This window comes from Dufourea novaeangliae, unplaced genomic scaffold (genome assembly GCF_001272555.1).
Source record: "Dufourea novaeangliae isolate 0120121106 unplaced genomic scaffold, ASM127255v1 scaffold14, whole genome shotgun sequence".
NCBI lineage: Eukaryota > Metazoa > Arthropoda > Insecta > Hymenoptera > Halictidae > Dufourea > Dufourea novaeangliae.
The window spans coordinates 3,414,093-3,437,125 of record NW_015373890.1 but is presented as its reverse complement, the minus strand read 5'-3'; the positions used below and the strand labels follow the sequence as shown (position 1 = coordinate 3,437,125).

The 23,033-nt window shown below is 34.9% G+C and overlaps 1 protein-coding gene across 1 annotated transcript in view; it reads left to right on the top strand.

The window, feature by feature from the left end:
- The window catches only part of LOC107186269, a 105,152-nt gene extending 83,162 nt beyond the window's left edge, over positions 1 to 21,990 (top strand). The window contains exon 5 of the mRNA XM_015574105.1: positions 20,762 to 21,990. Coding sequence (XP_015429591.1) covers positions 20,762 to 21,990 — 1,229 coding nt within the window. The remainder of the gene's footprint in view (positions 1 to 20,761) is intronic.
- The last annotated feature ends 1,043 nt before the right edge of the window (positions 21,991 to 23,033 follow it).

Here is a 23,033-nt window from a genome sequence, read left to right as displayed (position 1 = left end):
TCTCCGTTTTTTCTTTGATCGTCAGTCCGCTGTATTTCATTCGGTTAATGCAGATGAAAGGAAACCGACATGCTCTACTGCAAATTCATTCTCGGCCCCCGCACAAACACCAAGTAAACGAATGTCTGAGCAGTTAATCTGATTTGAAAATCATAAATTTTCCCCCCTCTGGAATGTGAATTACTGTCCACGTCCCAGGGCCCACCTTGCGTTCGATCGTTTCACGAATTTGCATTACAGTAATCTGAATATTAAACTCGCTGCTCGATCTTAAAATTTATTATTTCCTGCAGTCCTACGGAACGGAAATTACAGTCATTGGAAAGCTACCGTGCACGGGGCCAATACTTATATATCACCGTTCACATTTTATGGTTTCGAACAAAATGGCTGGACGATAGGTGTCTAATAGATTTCGAACCCGACAAAGCGTTCTTTATTTCGCCACCGGTGAAATACAGCGAAGCGAAAGTGAATAAAAGGACCCGGGATCACCTGAAATTGATGTCACGCGACTTGCGACTCCGTGTTATATCATCCTGAATGAAGTGCTTTAAAACAGAAAGCTGGAAAACGAAGCGGTACATAGGAGGACAGCATAAATCATGAAATTCGTAATGAGTAAAAAAATGGATTTATTTTCTTATCGGAAAATGGCTTGCTTTGAATTTTGTACACGAGAAAATATGCGATTACAAAAATGTTCCTTCTGGACAGAATTAAATGATCGTTTGTGTTCGATAAGAACAATACTGGAAAGTGTAGAATTTTGTTTAGAAGCTTGCTGGTTTCATTGTGCAATATGAGGAACAATGTATGGAATCTAACTTAACAGATTGATTGTACTTACCAGACTCTTCTACATTAATTCGTGAAAGAATAAGTATATTATAATAATAATATTATATGTACAATTATTAATTAGTATTCTACTCTAATTGCAGAAAATATAGAATAGACGTTTCCTTCAGTCAGCCACTACAGAATGATTATGTTAGTTTTTCACGACTTTGTTTAGTAACATAAAGAAAATTATGTTTGTATATCACTAGACTGCGGATTTTTATGCGAAATGATATTTTATAAAGTAATTCATAAAGACGAGAAGAAAGGTGGGGGGATGTCTTTGTTCCTTCAAGTATCTTATTGGTTTAAGGATAGAATAAAAAAACTTGCTGCGACTGACGAAAGTTTTGTATTTTATTGTATTTTATAGAGCCCAATGGGCTATAAATACATAAAATGCGCAGTCTATATATCATTAAAATATCAAATTGTTTCATAGAATTGCAATAATTTTTCAATATGAATTGTGAGACAGACAAGATGTACTACTATGGCAACACAGAAGAAAAAATTTAATTGGAACAATTTTATTTCTTCTAATTTTCTGACGATATAATTTCACTACTTATAGTTTTAATTCAATTTTATTTTAATTTCTGAATGAATAGTAAAATGTCTACATCGAGTTAAGGTTACAAAACCGTCAAGTTTAAATGAATAGTCAGGTGTATTTACGTAGCTTTTAATGAAATTCTTTTCTTGTTAATGAAGTTTATTTCAAGATTAAAAACGTAAAAGTCACTAAATGTTTCACGTGAAGCTTTTCCCAGTGAAATGACGGAGGTAAAAATTTTAATTACAGATTCGGCGGTGGTTAGTGTCGGCTTTCATTGAATTTAACTTCATACTTTTATGTTTAATATCCCGTTGGGAAAATCCGGGTATCGTGTTTGCGGGTATATTTACCGTCCATTTAAGCGTATCAAATGATCGTTGTAATAATCGTGAAAACAATATTCGTTCTTAAGACGAATTGTAAATTAACAACGCGCGGATAATTTTTATGCGGATGGAAAACGCGGGGCTTTCTTTATGTTTTATCAAATATTCGATAAAGCGGATCAGTATTTCATTTCTGCTTCCAGCCATATTTCATCTCCAATTACATTTTCCATCGATCCCGTTGCCTTCATATTATACTCTCTCGCTGTTTTTATCAGAATTTTATTTTTTAAATTCTTTATTTTACCTCGTGTGTCTATAATATCATCGTCTTATTTTGAACAACTTTTTATTATAATTTTGCATAATTTTAAGTTGAAGGGTTGAAAAGCTGTTCTGGTATTGTTTTAAAACTCGATTTGTAGAAATATGCGTTACAAAGATCAGCTTTGCATTTACATTATTGTCATATCAAATGTCCAAGATAATACAATTATTAATACAATATATAACAATGCACTGTTTCATGCCATATTAATTCTAATATATTTGGTACAGAAGATGATGGAAGAGATGTCCAAACTCAAATCCCTAAATATCAAATTAGAATTTATTAAACCATTATTATTAAACCAGATTTTAGATTTTAGAATTATTTATTTAATGTCTATTAGTTTATATATGAAGTGAAAGTAAATTTTGCGTGACCCAATGCTGTTGTAACTTTTACAACAGATGAAAGTTCAACGATTTCAATTTCCAATATATATTATGACCTTAAATATCCGATACTAATTTAATTCCTTTGGAATCATGAAATGTCATTTTCTTATACATTTGTTACATTTGAACGGTTATAGACGGTAAAAAATTACGTGAACATTTAAAAATGCTTCGTTTATGATACTTTCGATAGCTAATAAGTATAAAAAGTGTAATAAAATTTTTATTCTACACTCTCGAGATATTTTAAACATTCAATTGGTTACGTTCCAATTATAACAAAATTACGGTCGATATCATCCACAGATCACAGATTTTATGCACATGTAGCAGACAAGATTGTTTAAAACTCAGTATACTACAAAGTTAAATAAAGTCGAATACAATTTTCAGTCCATTTGAAACTTGACAGAATGCCTAATAAAGTACACAAATTTTTTTTCATTACAGTTTTTGTAACTTAAGTCAATAGAACTAATATTTGCTTTATATGTATCTACAATTTTCATCAGCATTGAGTATAGTTATTACTATCACACGCATGTTCAATCATATTACAATAATCACGAACATATTATACTCGTGTACCACTTACATTATATCTAATCATCATTGCACATCTGCATGGATTCATTTGTGCTCGAATAAATTCTGACTAGTGGGTAAAAGGTAACTCTGCATCCGCTGAAATTTCGCTGATATCGTTTCTGCTTCGTTGAAATGTGTGTTCAACTTGGATAAATGTGCAAAATAATGTTCAATAGAATTAACAATGCCTTTGGTTGAGAGATAGTAAATATTTGAAGGTGTAATATATTTACGAGTATTCTTGATAAACATAATTACTATCAAAATATACATTTTTCAATATCATCTGTTACTTTTTTTCTCTCAGTGTCTCCCTATTTTACTTTTCGACATTCTGAGAATTATTTGTTAATATTTAAAAAAAAACAACATAAGGGAAGAATTGTTGGATATATAGGTTGGACATGTAGAATCTGTTGGAAGGACAAATAATTTTAATTCTTGTATTTGCATTTATACAATGTAAATCAGAGTGTTCTTCACCTATTCAAATACCCAATGACCATTTGTTTAATTAAAGTATAAATTCTAGTCTGCCCAAGTTACTCAATCAGTGATTCAGAATTTTTAGATACATTACACCAACTAAATTTTTCACTTCCAAACACTTTACTAACCTGTTTCAAAGAACCTACTTCAAATTAAAATTTGATTTTAGAATTATATAGGTACAAATGGAATGTAACCACATGATTTTTCGTTTTCCTTCTAACATCACCTTGTTCAGAACAATACCTGCATTTACGTTCGCAATGTTTTTCAAAATTTGCATTAGTTCCACGTTCCACGTAAATGTTTCTATGTGCTTGGCTGTTGTATAACGTTGTCCATCCATGTATTTGTATTATATGTGCAATATAGAATATGATTAATTATAATATCGAAATTAATGTCATAAGTTATTACAGTAATCCTCTTAAACTTCAGTACAACTTAATGTAAAGCGATCTATAAAATTCTTTACAATTCATTCGTATATTATTAGTATAGTCCAGTGATGGGCAACTCAGCGCCCGGCAAACTCACTAGCGGGCAACAACCGTTGTTGAACAACGTGCAGCATGCGGGCATATGGCAGTGGTGGGTGAAATGTGTGAATGAGAGCACGTATCTATAATTTTCTTCACACACAAATATGTCGTGAATCACGACTCGTGATGTGTCCTGCTTCGCAACCCCTCCACAGGAGTCCGACATTAGAATTAATTATTTTGTTATTATTTATTATTTCTCATTACATTTTGGTTAATTGATATTAGGAATAGGAGTGGAGATAATGCGGGATTAATGAATAACGCATATGTATGGTTTGACTGTTTTTATTGAAAAATCGTAAGAAAATATACAATTTGCAATGGTATTTGTATAAATTTAATAACAATTGCTTTAAATACTATTTATACATAATACTACTTAATATAAAGGCACCATTTTTCGCGTGGCCGACACAAGATCAGGTTGCTTCTATCTGTTTTGAATAAAAAGAAACATAAATGATTATTAATCTGTACGAGTGATACGCTAGTTTAGATTAAAATGTGCGAGAAGGGTCAAGGAATCCCAATACGCAAATATGTCGTTACGTTTTCAGCCCATCGGTTGCCCATCACTGGTATAGTCTGTGACGGAAGAATAAAATTGAGTGACCATGTAAATTATTAATAATTCACATTAATAACCCATTCTCTTAATGCTTTTAAATGAAAATATTAATAAAATACGATCGAAAATTACTACCACTCTTTAACCCTCATCTGTCTCTTCTGTCAATTTGACACATTTTTTTTTATTTTAAAGAATTTGCAAATTTAACTATCCATCTCTTCATTATGTTAATTTTTTACCACTATGTCAATTTGACACCAACGGACAGATTAAGTTGGGAAAATGAGGGACGGATGAGGGTTAAAATTGAATATATGATGAGCAAATTGGAAATCACAAAATTATTAAATAGAAGAGTATATTACAATTTTCACCAACGTATTACATCCATTAATACTGTAAACACCTCGAATGTCGACGTTTCGGGAGCAGAATAGTTTCTAGATACTTCAGTATATAACGATTTGGATCATTTTGGAAATTTACGGGTGGTAGTAACTATCGAATCGGTGAACTTTGACTCGGCTGCAATTAATAATAGATTGTCGTGCATTGTAATGCATATTGCACCGGGTTTAACGTAACGTATGATTGACCTCGAATTCATTTTTCATCGTGATATGTGATCAGTCGGAGCCATACGAGCATGAATACCGTCGTGGCAAATATTAACCCATGATACATGGATTGTAGATACAAGTTGCATTAATTCAAAGATCAAAGCTCTTTGAGGGGAACATTTGATACAAACAGTTATCACGTTGTGCCTTATTATTATATATATTAAATACTTACAATTAGTAATATTCTATAATATAAAATATAATGTAATGTACTGTTATATATGTATGTATAATATAGTTATATATAACACATTACATACACTATATGTATATAACTTATAGGGTTCTGCTAAGTCTGCCACCTAAATTGCTTGTGAACTGTTGTACAAAAAAATGTTTCAAACAAAAGTTGTATGGTATCGAAAGCGCTATACGACGTAATAAAATTAGTCAGTTGCTACTTCGTTTTTTTACCGAGATATCAAAGTCACCTAGAGTTTTTTTATTATAATGGGTAAAATTTGACTTTGTAGTTCGAAGAAGTCAAGGTAACGTTCATATCTCGTTAAAAAAAGGAAATTGCAACAAACGAATTCTTACATTGTATAGCCATTTTGATACCATCCAACTTTTATTTCAAACATTTTTTCGTATAATAAACAGTTCACAAGTAATTTAGGTGGCACCCTTAGAAAAATCACCCTTTATATATATAAATTGTATTATATTTTTATATAGTGTAATATTATCGATAAATTGTATGTTTAACAACGCAATCCGTATTGCGCTACTGATATTAATAAATAATACATTCAACATACATTATTAATGAATTAATATTCAAGTAAATGCATGTAACACTGATATGAAGGTATAGTGAAGAAAAAGATTGTAAAATTCACATTACCACAATTCTTTAACAGAACATTAAAAAAATATCTAATGATTCTAACGAACGATAAATTTCTGAAGTCAATAACATGATAAAATGAAGAAAAAGTCAACAAAACCCATGAAATAAAGTAAAAACGCTCAATTTCAGCTCTCCGGATTAACTTGAACCTTCGTTAATTTCATTACCTTAATGCGAGTATTTTTTTAACTGAGTGTTTTAATCTTTTTTCTGCTAAATACGTTCGAAATTTAGTGAAACCTTGCATTTGAATAGTCCTACAGTCCTAGAGGATACATAGTTACTATTTTAATCACGATATTTTTGGCTCTCAGTCAGATTTGGTTATTTATTAAATAGAGTATTAGTTAGACTAAAACCACGATCTGTCAGGTCACTGAAGTCATGCAATCAAATTGAGGAGCAAAGGGAACGGAATGAAAGGACCGAAAAAGGGAACGCGTTAGTTGAAAGAGACATAAACCATCGGCCGCGTTTTCATTAAACGATCGATCGCGATGCATCTGAACGAGTGAATTCAGTTTATGATATCGTTAAGTCTATGTTTTTTCGCTCTTTTCGAAACATTCATTATTTGGTTCCGTTAATTATGTTCTAGTATATTATCACCTTTGTTTTGCTTCGCTGGAATCGTGAAAATTTCAATATTTTTTTTGTAACTTTTAAATATAATTTATTTGATTTTCAAATTTGTAACGTTGTGTTTAAACAACGTAGAAGTATGTTAATTTCTAATAGAAATTCAACTATTGTCACTTCTCTGTCTTATCGTATTCTATTATCACGATAAAATTATTAACATTTTACTTATTCTGTTGTACTATTCGTTAATTTTTCATTTAAACATATTCAAAGATTTAATGAATTTTCAGTAGTACTTAGAAAACTTAACGAAGAAAGTTTTAAAAATACTCGTTATTTGTATATAAAAATTGTGTTTTTAGAACAGAAGGTGGTAAGAAATTCTGACAGTTTCGGAACGGTGCGGCATGTGTAGTTTCAAGCGGAAAACAATCGGGAAAATAAAATTAAAGCGACATAACTTTTGCTAGCGGCGGTTCTATCAAAAGCTGAATAAACTGCAATTTTCCTGTCACCGATATTCGATTTTCTAAAACAGTGGATTGATTATTGGAACTTAAATGTTATTTCGCTTTCCCATATCCGTTGAATTAAAGCAACGGAAGTGGCGCGATTAATAGAATTTGAAAGAGTAATTGATTCGTAAATAGATTTTGATTTTTAATCTACTACGAAATGACTGGACAATCATTATTTAACTGGTATGTTGAAATTAATTGTTTCTAATTCAAGAATTAGAGCAAAGATGTCTCTTAAATACTTTGGAAATAAAATTAGAAAGTGGTTCCTGGAAGTACAGTTTCTTCTCGTTACTTATTTCTTGTTGTTGCTTTACAATATTTTTGGTACAAACAATACATTTCTTCGATACGAAATTTTGACTGTTGACTATACTCACCGCTAGTAACGAAAAGGTTAATACCGAATTTCCTGAGAGAATAAGTTTTCCCAAAAGTAGTTCTATAAACTTATAGTATTTTTCCACCGAGACCCTCAATATCGAATCACGAAAAAAGTGCAAAGTTTCAAAACTCGAAACTTTCTTCGATTTCGATCGGCTTTGAAGTTTCGACGTTTCGAGAACCCATCCATGATTCCTCCTTTTCTCACCTTGCCCTTTATTTCCCATCCGGACAATAATATTTTCGGGGAGCACATTGTAGCTCAGACAACCCCTCGAAAAAGTACTTCGTGCGTGCATGTGGCCGGTGTATCATTGAATTTCCTGACGGTATCGATCCTCTCCATTCGGCAAAGGGCCGAGAACGAGGCAGTCGGAGGCGGAGGTGGCACGAAACGAAGGAAACGTTTGGCGGAGATTAAAAGACAGTCGACCTGCAGCCTTAATTTCCGTCCCGCGAATAATTCAGCCAGACTAAAGTCTGCACCGAACCCGGTGGATAGGTGAGACATTATCCGCATCGCGAGACGCTAATAAATCTTGCAATGCCCCGTTGCCTGTTATCAAGTCGCCGCGCTCCATTAAATCGGAACGTTACAAGCGAAACGCCGTTTCAGCCACCCCCAACCCTCTTTCGACGTTTTGCTATATTTCTCTGTCTCCTTTTCCCATCGTTCTTTTCCTCCGTTCGATCCAGTGGGTTGGCAGCTCGAGAAGACCCATCCGAAGAAAATGTAAATAACCGTTCGACTGGCTTCTCGAGTGAATTGTAAACGGCTGGAGGGTGGCGGAGAGAACACGAAATGGGAATAATTGTCGGGGAAACGTTACGGTCGAAGGTTGAGTTAACGGAGACCAATCATTTTTACTGGAGACTGGAATGAATCCTTTAATGTCTTAACTACGAGTTTTCGACCGTTGGTTGCGGACATTTAGAGTGGAGCAGTGTGTTCCACGGAACGGTGGTGATTCATATTCGGGGGTGGTCGTTCGGGGTAATAGTTTTAATGGAGTCGGGGGTGTTAACGGTTGCCTTACACTTGTACGGGTGTTTCTAATTACCTTGGAGATACTGATAGTTGGAATAGCTCTTGTTGATTTGTTTTTTTTTTTTTAATTGTTATTACATTTTTTGTTCTGGCTGTTTCAGAATGCTAAATAGTTGAGTGAGTGTAAGGTAGTTTCGCCTTTTTTTCAAGTTTATTAATGGTAACGGACAATCAGTTAACATGTCATAGCAAATGAGTTTTTGTAAATAATTAGTTGCTCGTTGTTATAGTTTATTTCGTTATACACTTATGTATACAATTTATTGTTTTTTCAATATTTTATGTATATGTAAAAGTAAACTATAATTACGAACAACTAACTAGTTACAAAAAAATCATTTGCTAGGGCGCATTACATTATAATAATTCGTATCTGGAATGTTTATATGGTATATTCACATGTACGTACATATGTGTTAAATTTTAGACATTTGTTATGCTATTGATATGGTTTAGAGACGAATCTAAACGTCTTCGTTAAACTACTCATTTTTGTTAATACTACTGTATACGTCACACAAAAACCTTTTTTGTTTCATAAAATTTTACTTCAATGTGTGCTTAGTCGATCTACTCCAAGCAAATAAAAAATTTTTAATTTGTAATAAAGTATCGTAATATTTCATCAAACGGGAATATATTACACTTTTAAGCGAATAAAGAAAAAAGTATGAGTTTATTTAGCTATTTCCAATGGATAAAAATGCCTGAAAAAAAATCTTATGGAAACCGGCAATGACCCAAATTACATATTTAAACAAACGTAATAATTTGCATGTTAGTGTTATTAGAAAAAAGTGTTGCTTATAAAAACGTAATGAAGTTTTATTTTCACTAAAAATGTGAGAAGTAGCTCGAATACTGGAGGGACGTATAGAGATTACTGCGTAGTTTCGGTGATTTTAAACAACAAAGTTTCGAGCGTCGATTTCGATGTAGAGCTACGAAACGATTGTCCATTGTGTGGCAGTTACGGGCACGAGTAAATCGACCCAATAATGGTTGAGTTAGTGGGTCGCGTTCTCGGTCTCGTTTATTTATCAGCCGCTCTTTTTTTTTTGTCGTTTCAGATCGTCAGATTGGGCACAGTAGAATTTACCGGAGCTGCTTTTTTGGTGTGGACATTCTGTTTTTAGACCGACCTAAATTTGTCGTTACTTTCGAAAAAAAATTCATTGTCACTGCTGTTAGTATCACTATTTTTAAAAAGAAATCGCAGGATTATATAAACATTACAACTGCCATACTTTAATTGTTTATTTAGTTAGTAATAAATAAGTAGTCTAATGTTTCTTGAAATTGAATCTATATCAAAAGTATAAGGATGTAAAATGTATTTTAATACAAGAAAATTCACAAAATATTATAAATGAATTAGAACACGAGACATCAGAGTGAGTGCCTGCATGGCGCGCGCATCGATGTGGTGAACAGGGTTCCCATTGAACGACTCATCCAAAAGCAAAATAGTTGTAAATGAGTATTCTTCAACTCAAAATCTACAAAGTGGAACTCGTTTGTAAAATTTTAATAAAAATCCGTAGAGTTGTACAACAAATAACAGCTTTGAACGTTTTTCATGAAATAATTCTGTGGGAAATGTTTAATAAAATTATTTATTGTTATGCGATCTTAATAAGCGATTTCCACTTTGTAGATTTTGAATTAAAGAATACTCATTTACAACGATTTTGCCATTAGATGAGTCATTCATTGGGAATCCTGTTCCCCACGTGGACGCACGCACTACATAAGCACTGACTTTGATGTCTCATGTTTTAATTAATTTTTAATATTTTGTAAATTTTCTTGTTTTAAAATACACGTTACACCCCTATGTAAGAATTGTTAAAGGACCAAATAGTTTGAGTCATTAGTCGCTCCACGATCTAATCCAAAGAAACCGTACATGTCAATTGTCTAATACCTATTATACCCCCTTAAACAAAAATCGTGACAAAAAAAGCCCGTTGAAAAATCAAAACAAGCATATCGAGTTTTTCCATTTCGAGGATCATCACACCCTCGTTAGCAACCGACGATCAGTCACGTGAACCACGGTTGCCATTAGCCCAACAGTTCGCATCGGCACGGAAACAGCCTCGCGGCCCCGGTCATTCCAACCATAAAATCGACCAATCGGCGGCCACTTTGTCTAAACGGATTGCGTGCAATTATCGGACGATAATCGCGCCGCATTATACCTTATTACTACAGATCGAGCGAGCAGACGCGAGCTGCCCCTCCCCCCCCCCAGCCCACCCCTCGACGTGCAATTTGTTTGCGGCGGTTTCCACGATAACCGACAAACCCAGCCCAGGCTTTGATTTATAATGGGGCACCCGGTTATATAGTTGTCCACGAGTACATGCAGCGGCTTGGACGACCAATGAGACGCGTTCTTTCCTCGTGGAACATGCGAACGATCGTAGGGCAGGAGCCCAAATTCGAGCGCAACGTGCGGTCGTATCGGTCCACGGCGGCCGTATTGTGGCGACCGTGAACGCATTTATTCGCCAGATGACGTGCACTTTCGTCCCGTTCCCCGTGAATTTCGTGCAGCCGGCATTCGTCGCATTCCGTGGACCCCTGGTTGACCCGCGTTCGCTCCACTTCCGGCCGAGAAACCTTTGTAAAACGTTGCACGGGATAGGGCACGGTTATTTTACCAGAGGGGAGGGGGGTAGAATAATTGGGGCTTTTCACAAGCACCAGCGTTTTACGCGAGCTAGCTGAAGAACTATTCTTGTACGGTCTGGTGATACAGTTACGCATATGTATTCTAACAGATGGATACAACTGTCCCATACGTAGGGAGAATTATCCTAGTGCCGGACGCTTAAGGTTTTTCTTAAATAAATAAAAAGATATAATGTTTTCATCTTTTTATTCTGCATTATTTATAAGTTAACAATATTAGAACTCCAAATAAAGGAATAATATAATCAACATTATCATAATATATAATTAACTTAAATGAACGTTAATAACTTTGGTATATGATTTTGAAAAATCATTCAGCGGCCCCTAGTACCGGACACAGTAAAACTTATTGTTTGTAGCTGAATAACTTGGAAGCATTGATCATGTAAGTCAATTTTTGATGAATTTTTTTGGAAAGTAATTTCGTCGGGGTTTTTCGTTAATATCTCGTTAACAAAGCTTCTCGAAACTTTTTCGCTAAGGAAAAAGTTGTTTCAAATCACCCCAGCAAACTCATATGAGTATATCAATTCATAGGGGGTTTTATAATATTTTTTCTAAGTCTCTAAATATCTGAGAAGCATAGTTATTGACTTACACCACTTTCAAAAGCTCACATGATGGTTTATTTATTTTAATTAGGATATATTCAGTTGAGAAATTGTTCATAGCACACGTAAAAATGTATTGTTATCAGTGAGCAACAGAATATATATATATATTTATTTTAAAGAAACTTCTTTATAATTAATTGATATTTTGTCTTATAGCATTGTTATCTTGATGTAAGTTTTAATTTTTTATGCAGAAATTGAACTAGTTTTTGTAGTTGTTGAATTGAACTTTGTATAATTTCTCAATTGAATTTTTCATAATCTAAAGCATATTAACTTGAGTCTATACTAACATAAATTATAATTGTTAATTTTGATTTTAGTATTAATTAAATATTGCTTAAAATAACCTGTACGTATGGAATGATCGGATTCTTTTGTGAATTATTGTATCTTGATGAAAATTAATTTTCGTGCAAATTTGTATACCTGAATCGAAAATACTACCTCTGGCAGAGTATTTAATTAAACGGATTAGTGTGATTACTGCAGCAATATTTGCATACACATAGAAATGACAAATATTGTTAACTTTATATTGAACGAACACCTGAGTAATACAGTTGACAATTAACAAACTAATAAATGTTCTTGTGTATTTTCCAAATACAAAATAATGTGAAATTCACTGAAATGTACAAACCATGAGAAACTGTAAAAATAATATTGCAAGATATTAAAACATTTCTGATCTTAAGGAAAAAATAGATAACAATAGAGTCTACAAGAATTCTATTCTCATTCTATACCTTGTAAATACATAAAAATATTTGTTCTTATATTACTATTATCCTGAAAAAAGCATGAATATTTCATTTACCTCAATATTTCTAAAAACATTTTAACATTCAGTATTCCGAAAACATTTCGCGACATTTAGCTTGTTCAATCGAATAACGAGAACCGTATTCCCACAATGCACTTTAATGTCAGAGTAATCTCTGATCAAGTTAATCGACATGCTACTTGTGCTAGTTTAATTTACTCATTAGCTATCAATTATTGCATGGGTTGTAACGGAATTCTGTAGTTCGTCAGTAGGAAGAGCATTATATTATTGATTGCACCACAAGGGATACGAAATTGGATCCACATTTAATTCTGTCACCCAATAATATGTTATTCGATTATCCTTTCTGTTAAATACAAATTGATTGCTCGCGTCTGGCAACCACATCTGGTTTTACTTCCTACGTTTCTGTAACTCGATTAACTCGTGGAAACTACGGAGTATTCGGGTACAATTACCTGTGAGTTTTCCTGAAATTCAAAAAAATGAAAACGTCTTCCTGTACAAATTCCACGAATAGTGTTTTAAAACAATGGTTAATTCCTTGCTTGCTGAATTTTAATAAAAGCAAAATCGAAACTTCTATAAAATATAACCCGTATCCTAAAACATAGAAATTTGTAATTAATAGATAATTAATATACTTGCTACTATAAATCCAACATATCACGTATGTATAAATCATCTGACATATTACTTCTCATAAATTATTTTATTAGAATTCTTGCTATTTTCCATGAATATGTAAAATAATTTGCAACTGTGATTTACATGTTTAGTAATAGTTCCTAAACCGTTGATCATTGAACCTATTCAATCCATTAAATAGCAACCGGTCAGTAATATAACGTGTTAATACCAAAAATGGACCAGGCTCCAAACACTTCAATCAAAAATGACTTAGTTTACCCTATTATCGATTCAAGTAACTTCAAATAAAGTTGAAACATCATTTATACCTCATCATCCCTCTTCAATGTCTGCTGAAGAATAGGTAATCGTGTACGCTACAGATTGACACGGCCATCAAACCTGTCATCGGTAAAGGGTTAACGACTCATAAAACTGAAACGGCTTGAAAACCTATTCCAGCTCGTTCTCTCTCTCTCTCTCTCTCTCTCTCTTTCTCTCTTTCGAACTATTTCCCTCGCAATGACTGGCAACCACGTTGCCATTGCCTACCGTTGCCACAGCAGCAGCTCGCATGACTGGAAAAATTGCGAAAAAGCTTGCTTGAACACCAAGGGTGGTAGGAAGTTCGAAGAAACGAAGAAAGAAGTATTCGTTCGACGGGGCCAACGGTGGACTCTGGCCTCGTTCCAACGGAGCATCGACCGTTTTCAACCCTGTTTCTTTTCCATTATCGTCGAAACCAATGGAATCGGATCGCGACGGGGCGGCGGTTCTTTCGTCTTTCCGTTCGTTCCGCGAATTCGTATCGAGAAATTCCTCGTGGACCGATCAGAAACCCTTGTCCGTGTGCTGGGAAAAACGGATCGCGTTCGAATTTCGTTACAACTTAGACCAATGAAATGGAAGACGAAAAAGAGAAAGAGTCCACCTAGCCAATTATCGGGCTGTAATTGGCAGGCTAACGCGTGTATGAATAATTCCACGAGACCTTTATCGGTGCCCGCTCCGTCGTATATAACGAACCGATTGAACTGCGCGCGGTGATTTCGTCGCATCGGGTAATTGGCAATTTAATATTTGTTTATTCGCAACGAACGGCCGTTCCGCGAAAAGATATTTCTGTTGATTGTTTATCGGTCACGGTAGCGCATACGTTACCGTTCGATTAATTTCACAGGTATGCTAAACCTGCATTAGTACCCGAATATTGGGACTAGAGCCCACGTAGTAGGGCATGAAACGGTTCCGAAAATAACTGTTTCAAACAGTTATGAAGAACCTTTATTCTGACTAACTTATGAAGAATATAAAGGTAAGACCACATCAGTTTCAGTTAAGGTTCTGATATCAGCTCCCATATCAGTTCTACAACCATTGTTTTTAGGTTCTATATAAGTCCCAAAGCGGTTATAGAATCGATTCTCGTAGCAATTGTACAGAATTTTACAGCTAATTAAATTACAATATATTGCTACGCGTTACGAATGGTAGCCAACGTTTTTGGTAATATCTTGTTAACAAAACCTCGGATAACATTTTTGCTAACAAAAAACTTGTTCCAAATCGCCTCACGAGTGTCCCATTTCAGGGACCTGCAACATTTTTGTTATACCCTGTATAAAACTTATAAAATAACAGTTATAGAACTGATATGGGAGCTGATACAAGAACCTTGACTAAAACTGATACAGTTTGAAATATTGGTTGTTCATAATAGTTATTCAGAATTAAGGTTCTTCATAACTGTTTCGAGAACCTATATCGACATCGTAACTGTTTTCAAGCCTTGCCGCGTAGTTACGAAGTAGAGGAATCGATTCTAAATATACAATTAACACCGAAAATAGAAAGGGCATCAAGTGAAAAAGAAAGAGGGACTATGCGTCGAGGCGACGACAATTCTATTTAAAAGAGGGATCGTGGAACTTTTTTAAAAAACATTCTCACGTTGTATGTTGCTATGAGAACAGGTAAACAAAAGTTTGAATTTGAATAGAACTTATAAAATATAAAAATAGAAATTTTTATATAACAGGTACAGATATTCTATTCATCAATACTAAAGAAGTTGTCAACCATTGTAACAAGTACTGGATACTATTCAATGAATACAGCAATATTAAATAATTATATTAATACGATAATAGTATTATAGTTATAATACTATGACGCTGGATAGCAAAAATTAAATAGGAAATATAATAATATATAGAAGTATAGTGTTATAGATGATAAATTAAAAATTAACATACATTCCGACGAAAACATCTTTATGATTTCAGTACCTGTAAAATAAGGCATTTAGAATTCGTCACATTGACGGGTTTGGTCGCTCTAGTGTTAAAAAGAGTATTATCTATATAGTAATTGTTAACTTGAGTGTGGATAGTATTTTTTTGTTATTGCAAAATAAAATTGAAATCGTGACTAAACTTTGAATATATTTGTTAGGAGCGTACATTGGACCTGGCGAGTCACGTAACAGGCATGGGTAATCGCTCCTTTTTTGTTACAGTACAAAAAGTGGTACAAGAAAGATTAGAGTGATGTATCAAAGTTTACTTTTTGAAGGATTTCTGTTTCCTTTCCTTGAATGCATTGGACATGCGTATTCGCACGTTTTTTTAATGGATATTCTATGCATAAGAATATTACGCTCAACTATTACAAAAAATAGCAGTTCATGAGACCAAAGATTTTTTATAGATTAGAAACATACATAACTTTACAGTTTCATAATCAAACATAAAATTCTGAAGTAAAAATCTATTTAGAAGACAGAAAATAGTGACTTTGGAATTTTTGCAAGAAAGGATCTTAACATAATTTCATATTATCTAATATGCAATAATAGATCACTAATTAAAGTATCGACATCGTTAGGTGTAACAATAAGTATTACATTACATGTCACAGTAATACATATATTACACTATTGTTCTTCAATTATGAGGCAATATATTGTAAATTGAAAATATTTTCTGAACTTTTCAGTATGTAAAAGTAATGTATGACGTTGGAAAACTGTTATTAATATAAATGAAACAGTATAGATCCTTGACTCCTACAGAAATGAATAGGTACAAATTTCGCCACGAAATAATGAATTACTTATTAGTACAACTAACGCCAATTTAGTTGGTTCAAATGTAACAGAAAAAACGATCTTTGGTAAACGTAAGAAGTAAAAGTATTTTTTGAAATTCTAAGCAAGCGAAACAAGAATTATGTTTCTAAAATTTCGTAAACGAGAGACGGTTATAAAAAGAAGAAAGTCGTCTAAATCAGGTGAAGTTTCGTTCGTTGAAAGCACGTTTTACACTTCTTCCATGTGAAAAAGTTTCATAGATGAGTAAATGCACAAACAGCAGGTATCGTTCGTGTATTTAAAAATCATTTTCAGCACGGCAAAAGAGAACACCCAGTAGGTTCTTGCAATGTTTCTCGCTTCTCACGGGCGAATTTCCAACGAATTATTTTCTTTTTGGGCCAAGTTTTACTATTGGAAAAAGCTTTGCCTGCTTTGTTTCGCCGTTGCACAGACGAAAGTGGATTTCTACATTTTAACGAGTGGAACTCAACGTTTCGTTTACCGTCGTTTTCTGAGGGTTTAAATCACTTTTTAATTTAAAGCATCTCTTCGAACTCCAAGAAACCCTTTTTTCAATTGCATGAACAGATCATACGTACAATACCGAAAATATTTATTGCATCATTCAAATATTGAACACGTTATCACTTATAACTCTCTTATTGTTAGTACTTCGAAAATTAATTAACTTCTTCAGGAACGAATTTATTATGGCCAGAAAAGAATTCATTTTTAATTTGCAACTGTTTTTATTTAAAATATGTATAGTTATAAATATTAATGACAATCAAATGGTAGGATATATTTTTTGTTGGGAAATTTGTTACAATATTTTCACGAATAATTTATTATATAAATATTGATATGTAATTTTGTTTTGACGGGTGGTTTTCTTAGGTGCCGTTTGAATATCGTGGTGATCAGACAGATGACACGTAATCAGGACACGAAGCTTGTTCCTCGAAACGAACGTAAAAGTGTTTTCGGCCGCAATTAATATTCTTCGGTGGCTTACCGCGAAAGTTCGTGCTTACGAGTCGCATACTCAATCACAATGAAAATTTCACCTTCTAGCGGTGCACGCCGGCGGAAGTAAACTCCGCTTTCACGGCCACTTCCGAAACAAATGCTTCGAATATCATTTTCTGTCTCATCTAGCATAATTATTATTTAATGGACAAATAGATATTTCTAATGAACAAAATCAAACGAAGGAATACATTTAAGTATTTGTTATAAATCTATTATAAATCTATATGTTATAATCTATAAATACTAGATTTTTTGGATTACAAATAACGAGAAATAAATCTTACATCCTTATGTGGTAGTAAAGTTGTACTAGTTATTCATCAAACTCAAAATAAGAGTAATTCACACGCTGTCTCATACGCTGTTGTTCGATGTTATTGGAATCAGTCACGCGATCCTGACGTGTTATCTTATCTGCAATGTAAATCAAAGATACTAGCCGGCAAAAAGATACTTCTAATTGTCGACATAATCTGCAGAAGTTTTTAACAAACCCAATTAGGAAAAAAAACATTTGTTTATGGACAGCAGACTTGAGCAAAATGTAATTTAATTACAGAATCTAAATTGTAATTACAATTAGATTCTGTAATTAGATTACATCTTGCTCAACTCTGATGGATAGTTATCGATGGTCATTACGTTTAAAATGTAATCTCTGGCTCCAGTTAGTCAGAAGTTACACATAACAAAAATCAGTCGTTCCTCTTTATTGTCTACCTTTGTGTAAATTCTAATGCAACACGGTTCGAAGTACATATGTATATTCTGAATCACGTATTGACTAACCGTAGTGATTAATAATGTTAAATAATACACACTTTCTCCTGCTTTTTGCAATGTTCTGTCCGTGAGTGTGGAATTGTAACATGGAAAAATGTAAAACGTACCTACTATGGGACTAATACAGAAGTAATAATTGACAAACATAAATTGATAAATAATTGACAAATACAGTTGTTATATATATTAGGTCATCGCCATTTACCCGTTTGATAGATGCTCAAAGTGATAATAAAGAAGTTTAACATTCACTGTTTTATATACATACGGATTATATTGTATTAATTTTTAAATATGATGTTCATGCTAGTAATCTTCCAAGAAGAATTTATTTACTCATTTTTTCGAACTTTCCTCCGAATTATTATTTGTACTGAGAACAGTTTTAAACATTTCACTTAACAAGCAATTTTATAATATGGTAGAGATTTTGACAAATTTCCCATAACTTTTTTCAGGTTTTTTGAAAACCTAACATAAATAAAAAAAGTGGGGTTGGACATATACGATCCAGTTTGTCTACGTTGCATGAAAAACAGTGTTTTCAACGTAATATCATAAAATGAAATCAAATCAAACTTTTATAATATGTTTAAAGTAAATTGGTCATAGAAAATTTACATCGCAGTAAAATTGCTCGCAATAAAACATTTATTGACATTTTTGGAAAATCACGGACTGATATGATTTACGTTTCACGAGTTTCACAATGCTTATCAGACGCAGATTCAATCCAATTCCGAAGCTCCACTGCAAACTTGACGTTTATAGTGTCCGTGGCACGTACCACTTGTACAAATACCTATCAATTATCCATCCCCACAACAATTTTTCAAGTCACAGAATTTCAAACGTCATTTCACTGACACTCGTCAATTGACAGACAGATGTACTTCGATAAAGAAGAGCCTCTGACGTGCAAAACGATTATCACATAACGACAAAGTTTACCTTAAATATTCGATTATTCATATGTATGATTAATTTTATATATGAAAATATCGTATAAATAATTTTATTGTGTATTCGAAACGTATTTTAAATTAATGCTTTTCGAAACACTGTTGGTGACAGAATTCATATTATTTAATACAAATTTAATAATGCAGTTGTGAACAGATAAAATGTTTTATCTATTTTATTTAATAAACCATAGTATAACAATTGTATTATTTTTATTATTACTTATTTATATAAAATAGGTATTTTTTTCTAACGCAGTGGTACCGTTTCAATAATATTCATAAAATGGGGGTAAAAATTATACTACTCTAAAATACATGCATATAGGAAGTTATTCAAATTGACCATAAAAATAGAGAAAAAGTATAAAAAGAGGTATAAATATAAAACTGACGGTATTTATGGTCGAACATCAACATATCATTTATCTCAATGGTAATTATAATATCATGGTTACATTCATAGAAATAAAATTGATTATTTATGACTGTAATATCGAAACACAGTAACTATAACAGAACTAAATACTATTACTTTTTCAATTCAAAATCTTTGAAACATTTACTACACTAAAGATTAATCTAAATCGTCTAAAATAATATAATAATAATTTAAATAATCAGAGTTCAATTTTATTCATTTAAATGCAAGAACAGTTTTAAAACAATCCGAACACATAGTGTAGAAATAACAAAGATAGCAAAGCTATCATCAAATCTTCATGTCATTCTTTTATTTCTCCCATTTATATATTCATTATTTTTCTGAAAGCCTGTAGCGTTCAATATCAAAGAAGAAAATACGCCATTCATAAATCAAAATTTTCTTCAAACGCTCATACCCACAGATACTTGAACTTCCATCCCCGCCGCGTCAACTCATACATACATTTCAGTAAACCATGAAATCGCGGTTAGTCCACTCGATACAATTTACAATCTCGTTAAAAATTAAACAACACCCTCACAAGAACGTTCCACATATCGTACAGTAAACCGAACAATTACAAAAAAATCGATTGTCAATAAGAAAAAAATTACAATTCCACCAAGAGCAGTCCGTTAAAACAGTATCGAGTGGCATAATCGATTTCCACCAGGTGTTCCGTTTTCCAACCAGCACGTTCGAAGGAAAACGTGTCCCGACAGAGTTCCAATTTGTTTGCGCCGAATCTTCCACCGGCCCGTTCGAACGCCATTACACAGGCGTCGCCGTCACGTAGACAATCCTCCCATAGATCATAGATAGCCCCTCTCATTATCGATTCATCCCAATTCCACGGGGTCGCGCTGTAGATTCCAAGATTCGATTCGATCAGCTGGAAATTCGAAAAGATCGAAACGACGCGAAACGTTCGAGCAGCGTGCCTCCAAGTCGTCATCGGTTCGACCTTCGTCATGGCAAGCCGTGATTGATCGGCGGTGTATCGAGCGCGCCGGTACAGACGTCAAAGTCCCCCTAATCAGACCAAGCCGCGTGTTGTGGCATGCCCCTCTTTAGGGATTCCGAGCTCGTCGTGGAGGTACGTGCTGATTCAACGCGAAGTTTCCCTCACGGTTCGCCGGCGCGCGGACCACTCGGTAGTTTCGTCCCGGCAGTCAAGTGAAATCGGCCCTAACGTACGAAGCCTTCGATCGCTGTGGTGTCACGGTGGACCGGTTGGAAGATCGAAGATGGAAGCTCCTCGAACAATTTGGAAAACGATCTACAAATCTCTGTTGATGGTGTTCCTTCTGGTCCAGTATACATCAGCGATGCAACAGCAACCGTTGGTGATCAGCAACACACTGGACCAGGGAACAGCAGCCAAGGACTATTTCATAGGACCCTGTCTGGTGAACACGAATCAGACCTGCCCGGACAGAGAAGTGACGTTTTTCTTGTACACGAAAAGAAATCCCGAGACAAGTCAACAGATTCTGGTAGACGACACTGGATCGAATCTATTGGAGACCAATTTCGTTCCTTCGAATCCTACCAAGATCGTTATACACGGCTACGATTCCGACATGCAGCTGACGTATCTGGTGGACGTCCGTATGGAGTATTTGAAAACGTATGATTACAATGTGATCGCGGTGGACTGGCATCGTCTGGCTACCGCTCCGTGCTACCCCATCGTCGTACGAAACGTGCCGCATGTGGGTGATTGTCTTGCTCAGCTGATCGATAGGATCAGGGATCTCGGAGCGACTGATATACACACGATCGGTTTCAGTCTCGGTGCCCATGTGCCAGCGTTCGCCGCGAACGTTCTCAGACCGTACCAAATGACCAGAATCACTGGCCTAGACCCAGCCATGCCTTTGTTCGTCACTGCGGATAAGGATCAGAAATTGGACGCAGGTGACGCGGTTTTCGTGGACGTGTTTCACACGAACGCGTTCATTCAAGGGAAAGTCGAGATGAGCGGGCACGTGGACTTTTATATGAACGGTGGTATTAATCAGCCGGGTTGCTGGGAGAACGGGAAACCTTTCGAGTGTGATCATCATAGATCGGTGATGTATTTCGCGGAGTCGATCAATTCGGAAGTGGGTTTCTGGGGCTGGCGATGCGGCGGATTCGTGTCTTATCTTTTGGGTCTTTGTCCGCCCAGGTATCCGGCTATTTTGGCCGGGGATAAAGTGCAGAAGCAAGTGGGGGGCTTCATCCTGGTGAGGACGAACTCCCAGAGCCCGTACGCTTTGGGGAATTTCAGCGTGAACCGGTTGGATATGTACACGTAGAAGGCTAGCGACGGAGGATCGCAGCGGTAATGTCGCAAGATAAAGTTCATGTGATAACGGAGAATATACGATCGAGCCTGCGGACAAGATCTACGCAGGTGATAACGTACGACACGCCTTGACGTGAGTTTAGCCAGAGCCAGGCTGTCCAAACTGAAGTATTTCCTTGCGAATAACTCGGAGAAACTCGGAAAGGCCTGAGAGTTCACCGGCTGAGAAAAATATTTCGTGTCAAGGTCAGGAGATTCCGGGCACCTGTGACCCTCCCCCCTGCCCTAGTCTAATCGATATTATGTTCGACGAGGGGAAGGAAATGCGGCGGCTAACCTGGTCGTGTCGCTGCACAACTCGTTTAGAAACCGATTCCTTATCGATTCCACGATAGCGCACGACATGAATAAGAACGAGTGAATTACTTCGCGGTCGAGAAAGACGTTAAAGTGATCGTTGTAATTTGTGTCCTATTAAGTACCGTTTTGAAATTGCTCCAATTCAATTTTGCTCCATTTCCAATTTTGCTGTTCCGCTAGATACGATTGATACTGGTGGTAATATGAATAGTTTCTTTTATCTTCAGATTCTTATCGTTTCTCAGAAAATCGTTATTATTGTTGACTGTCATTAAGTTTAATTAAGTACCGTTGATACGATCGTCGTTCAACAATGTCGGTGTATGAAGATACAGTATTTTAGGTGGAATGTACATGACGTGCCAACCAATTTTTGTTTATTCGTGTGAATTATGCACAGGAAAATTTCAATGCTTCGTTTAGTTTTGTCGAACGACTTTGGAGATTCTACTTACTACGTCAGAGAGAGATACATTAAGAAGCTTAGTGGTTCACTAACTGTACTGTGACGCTCTTACATAATCTGCTTACCTTCTATTATGTCATGCTTCCGAGAGCTTCGTGTATGAAATACTTATATTTAATAGTGGTGAGTGTACTATTGCTCATTCAAGGAGTCGAGTCAGTGTAACTGTAAACAAATGCATGTGCTGGCCGTTTAGGTGGGACATGGTCAAATTCACAGTGTTGAGA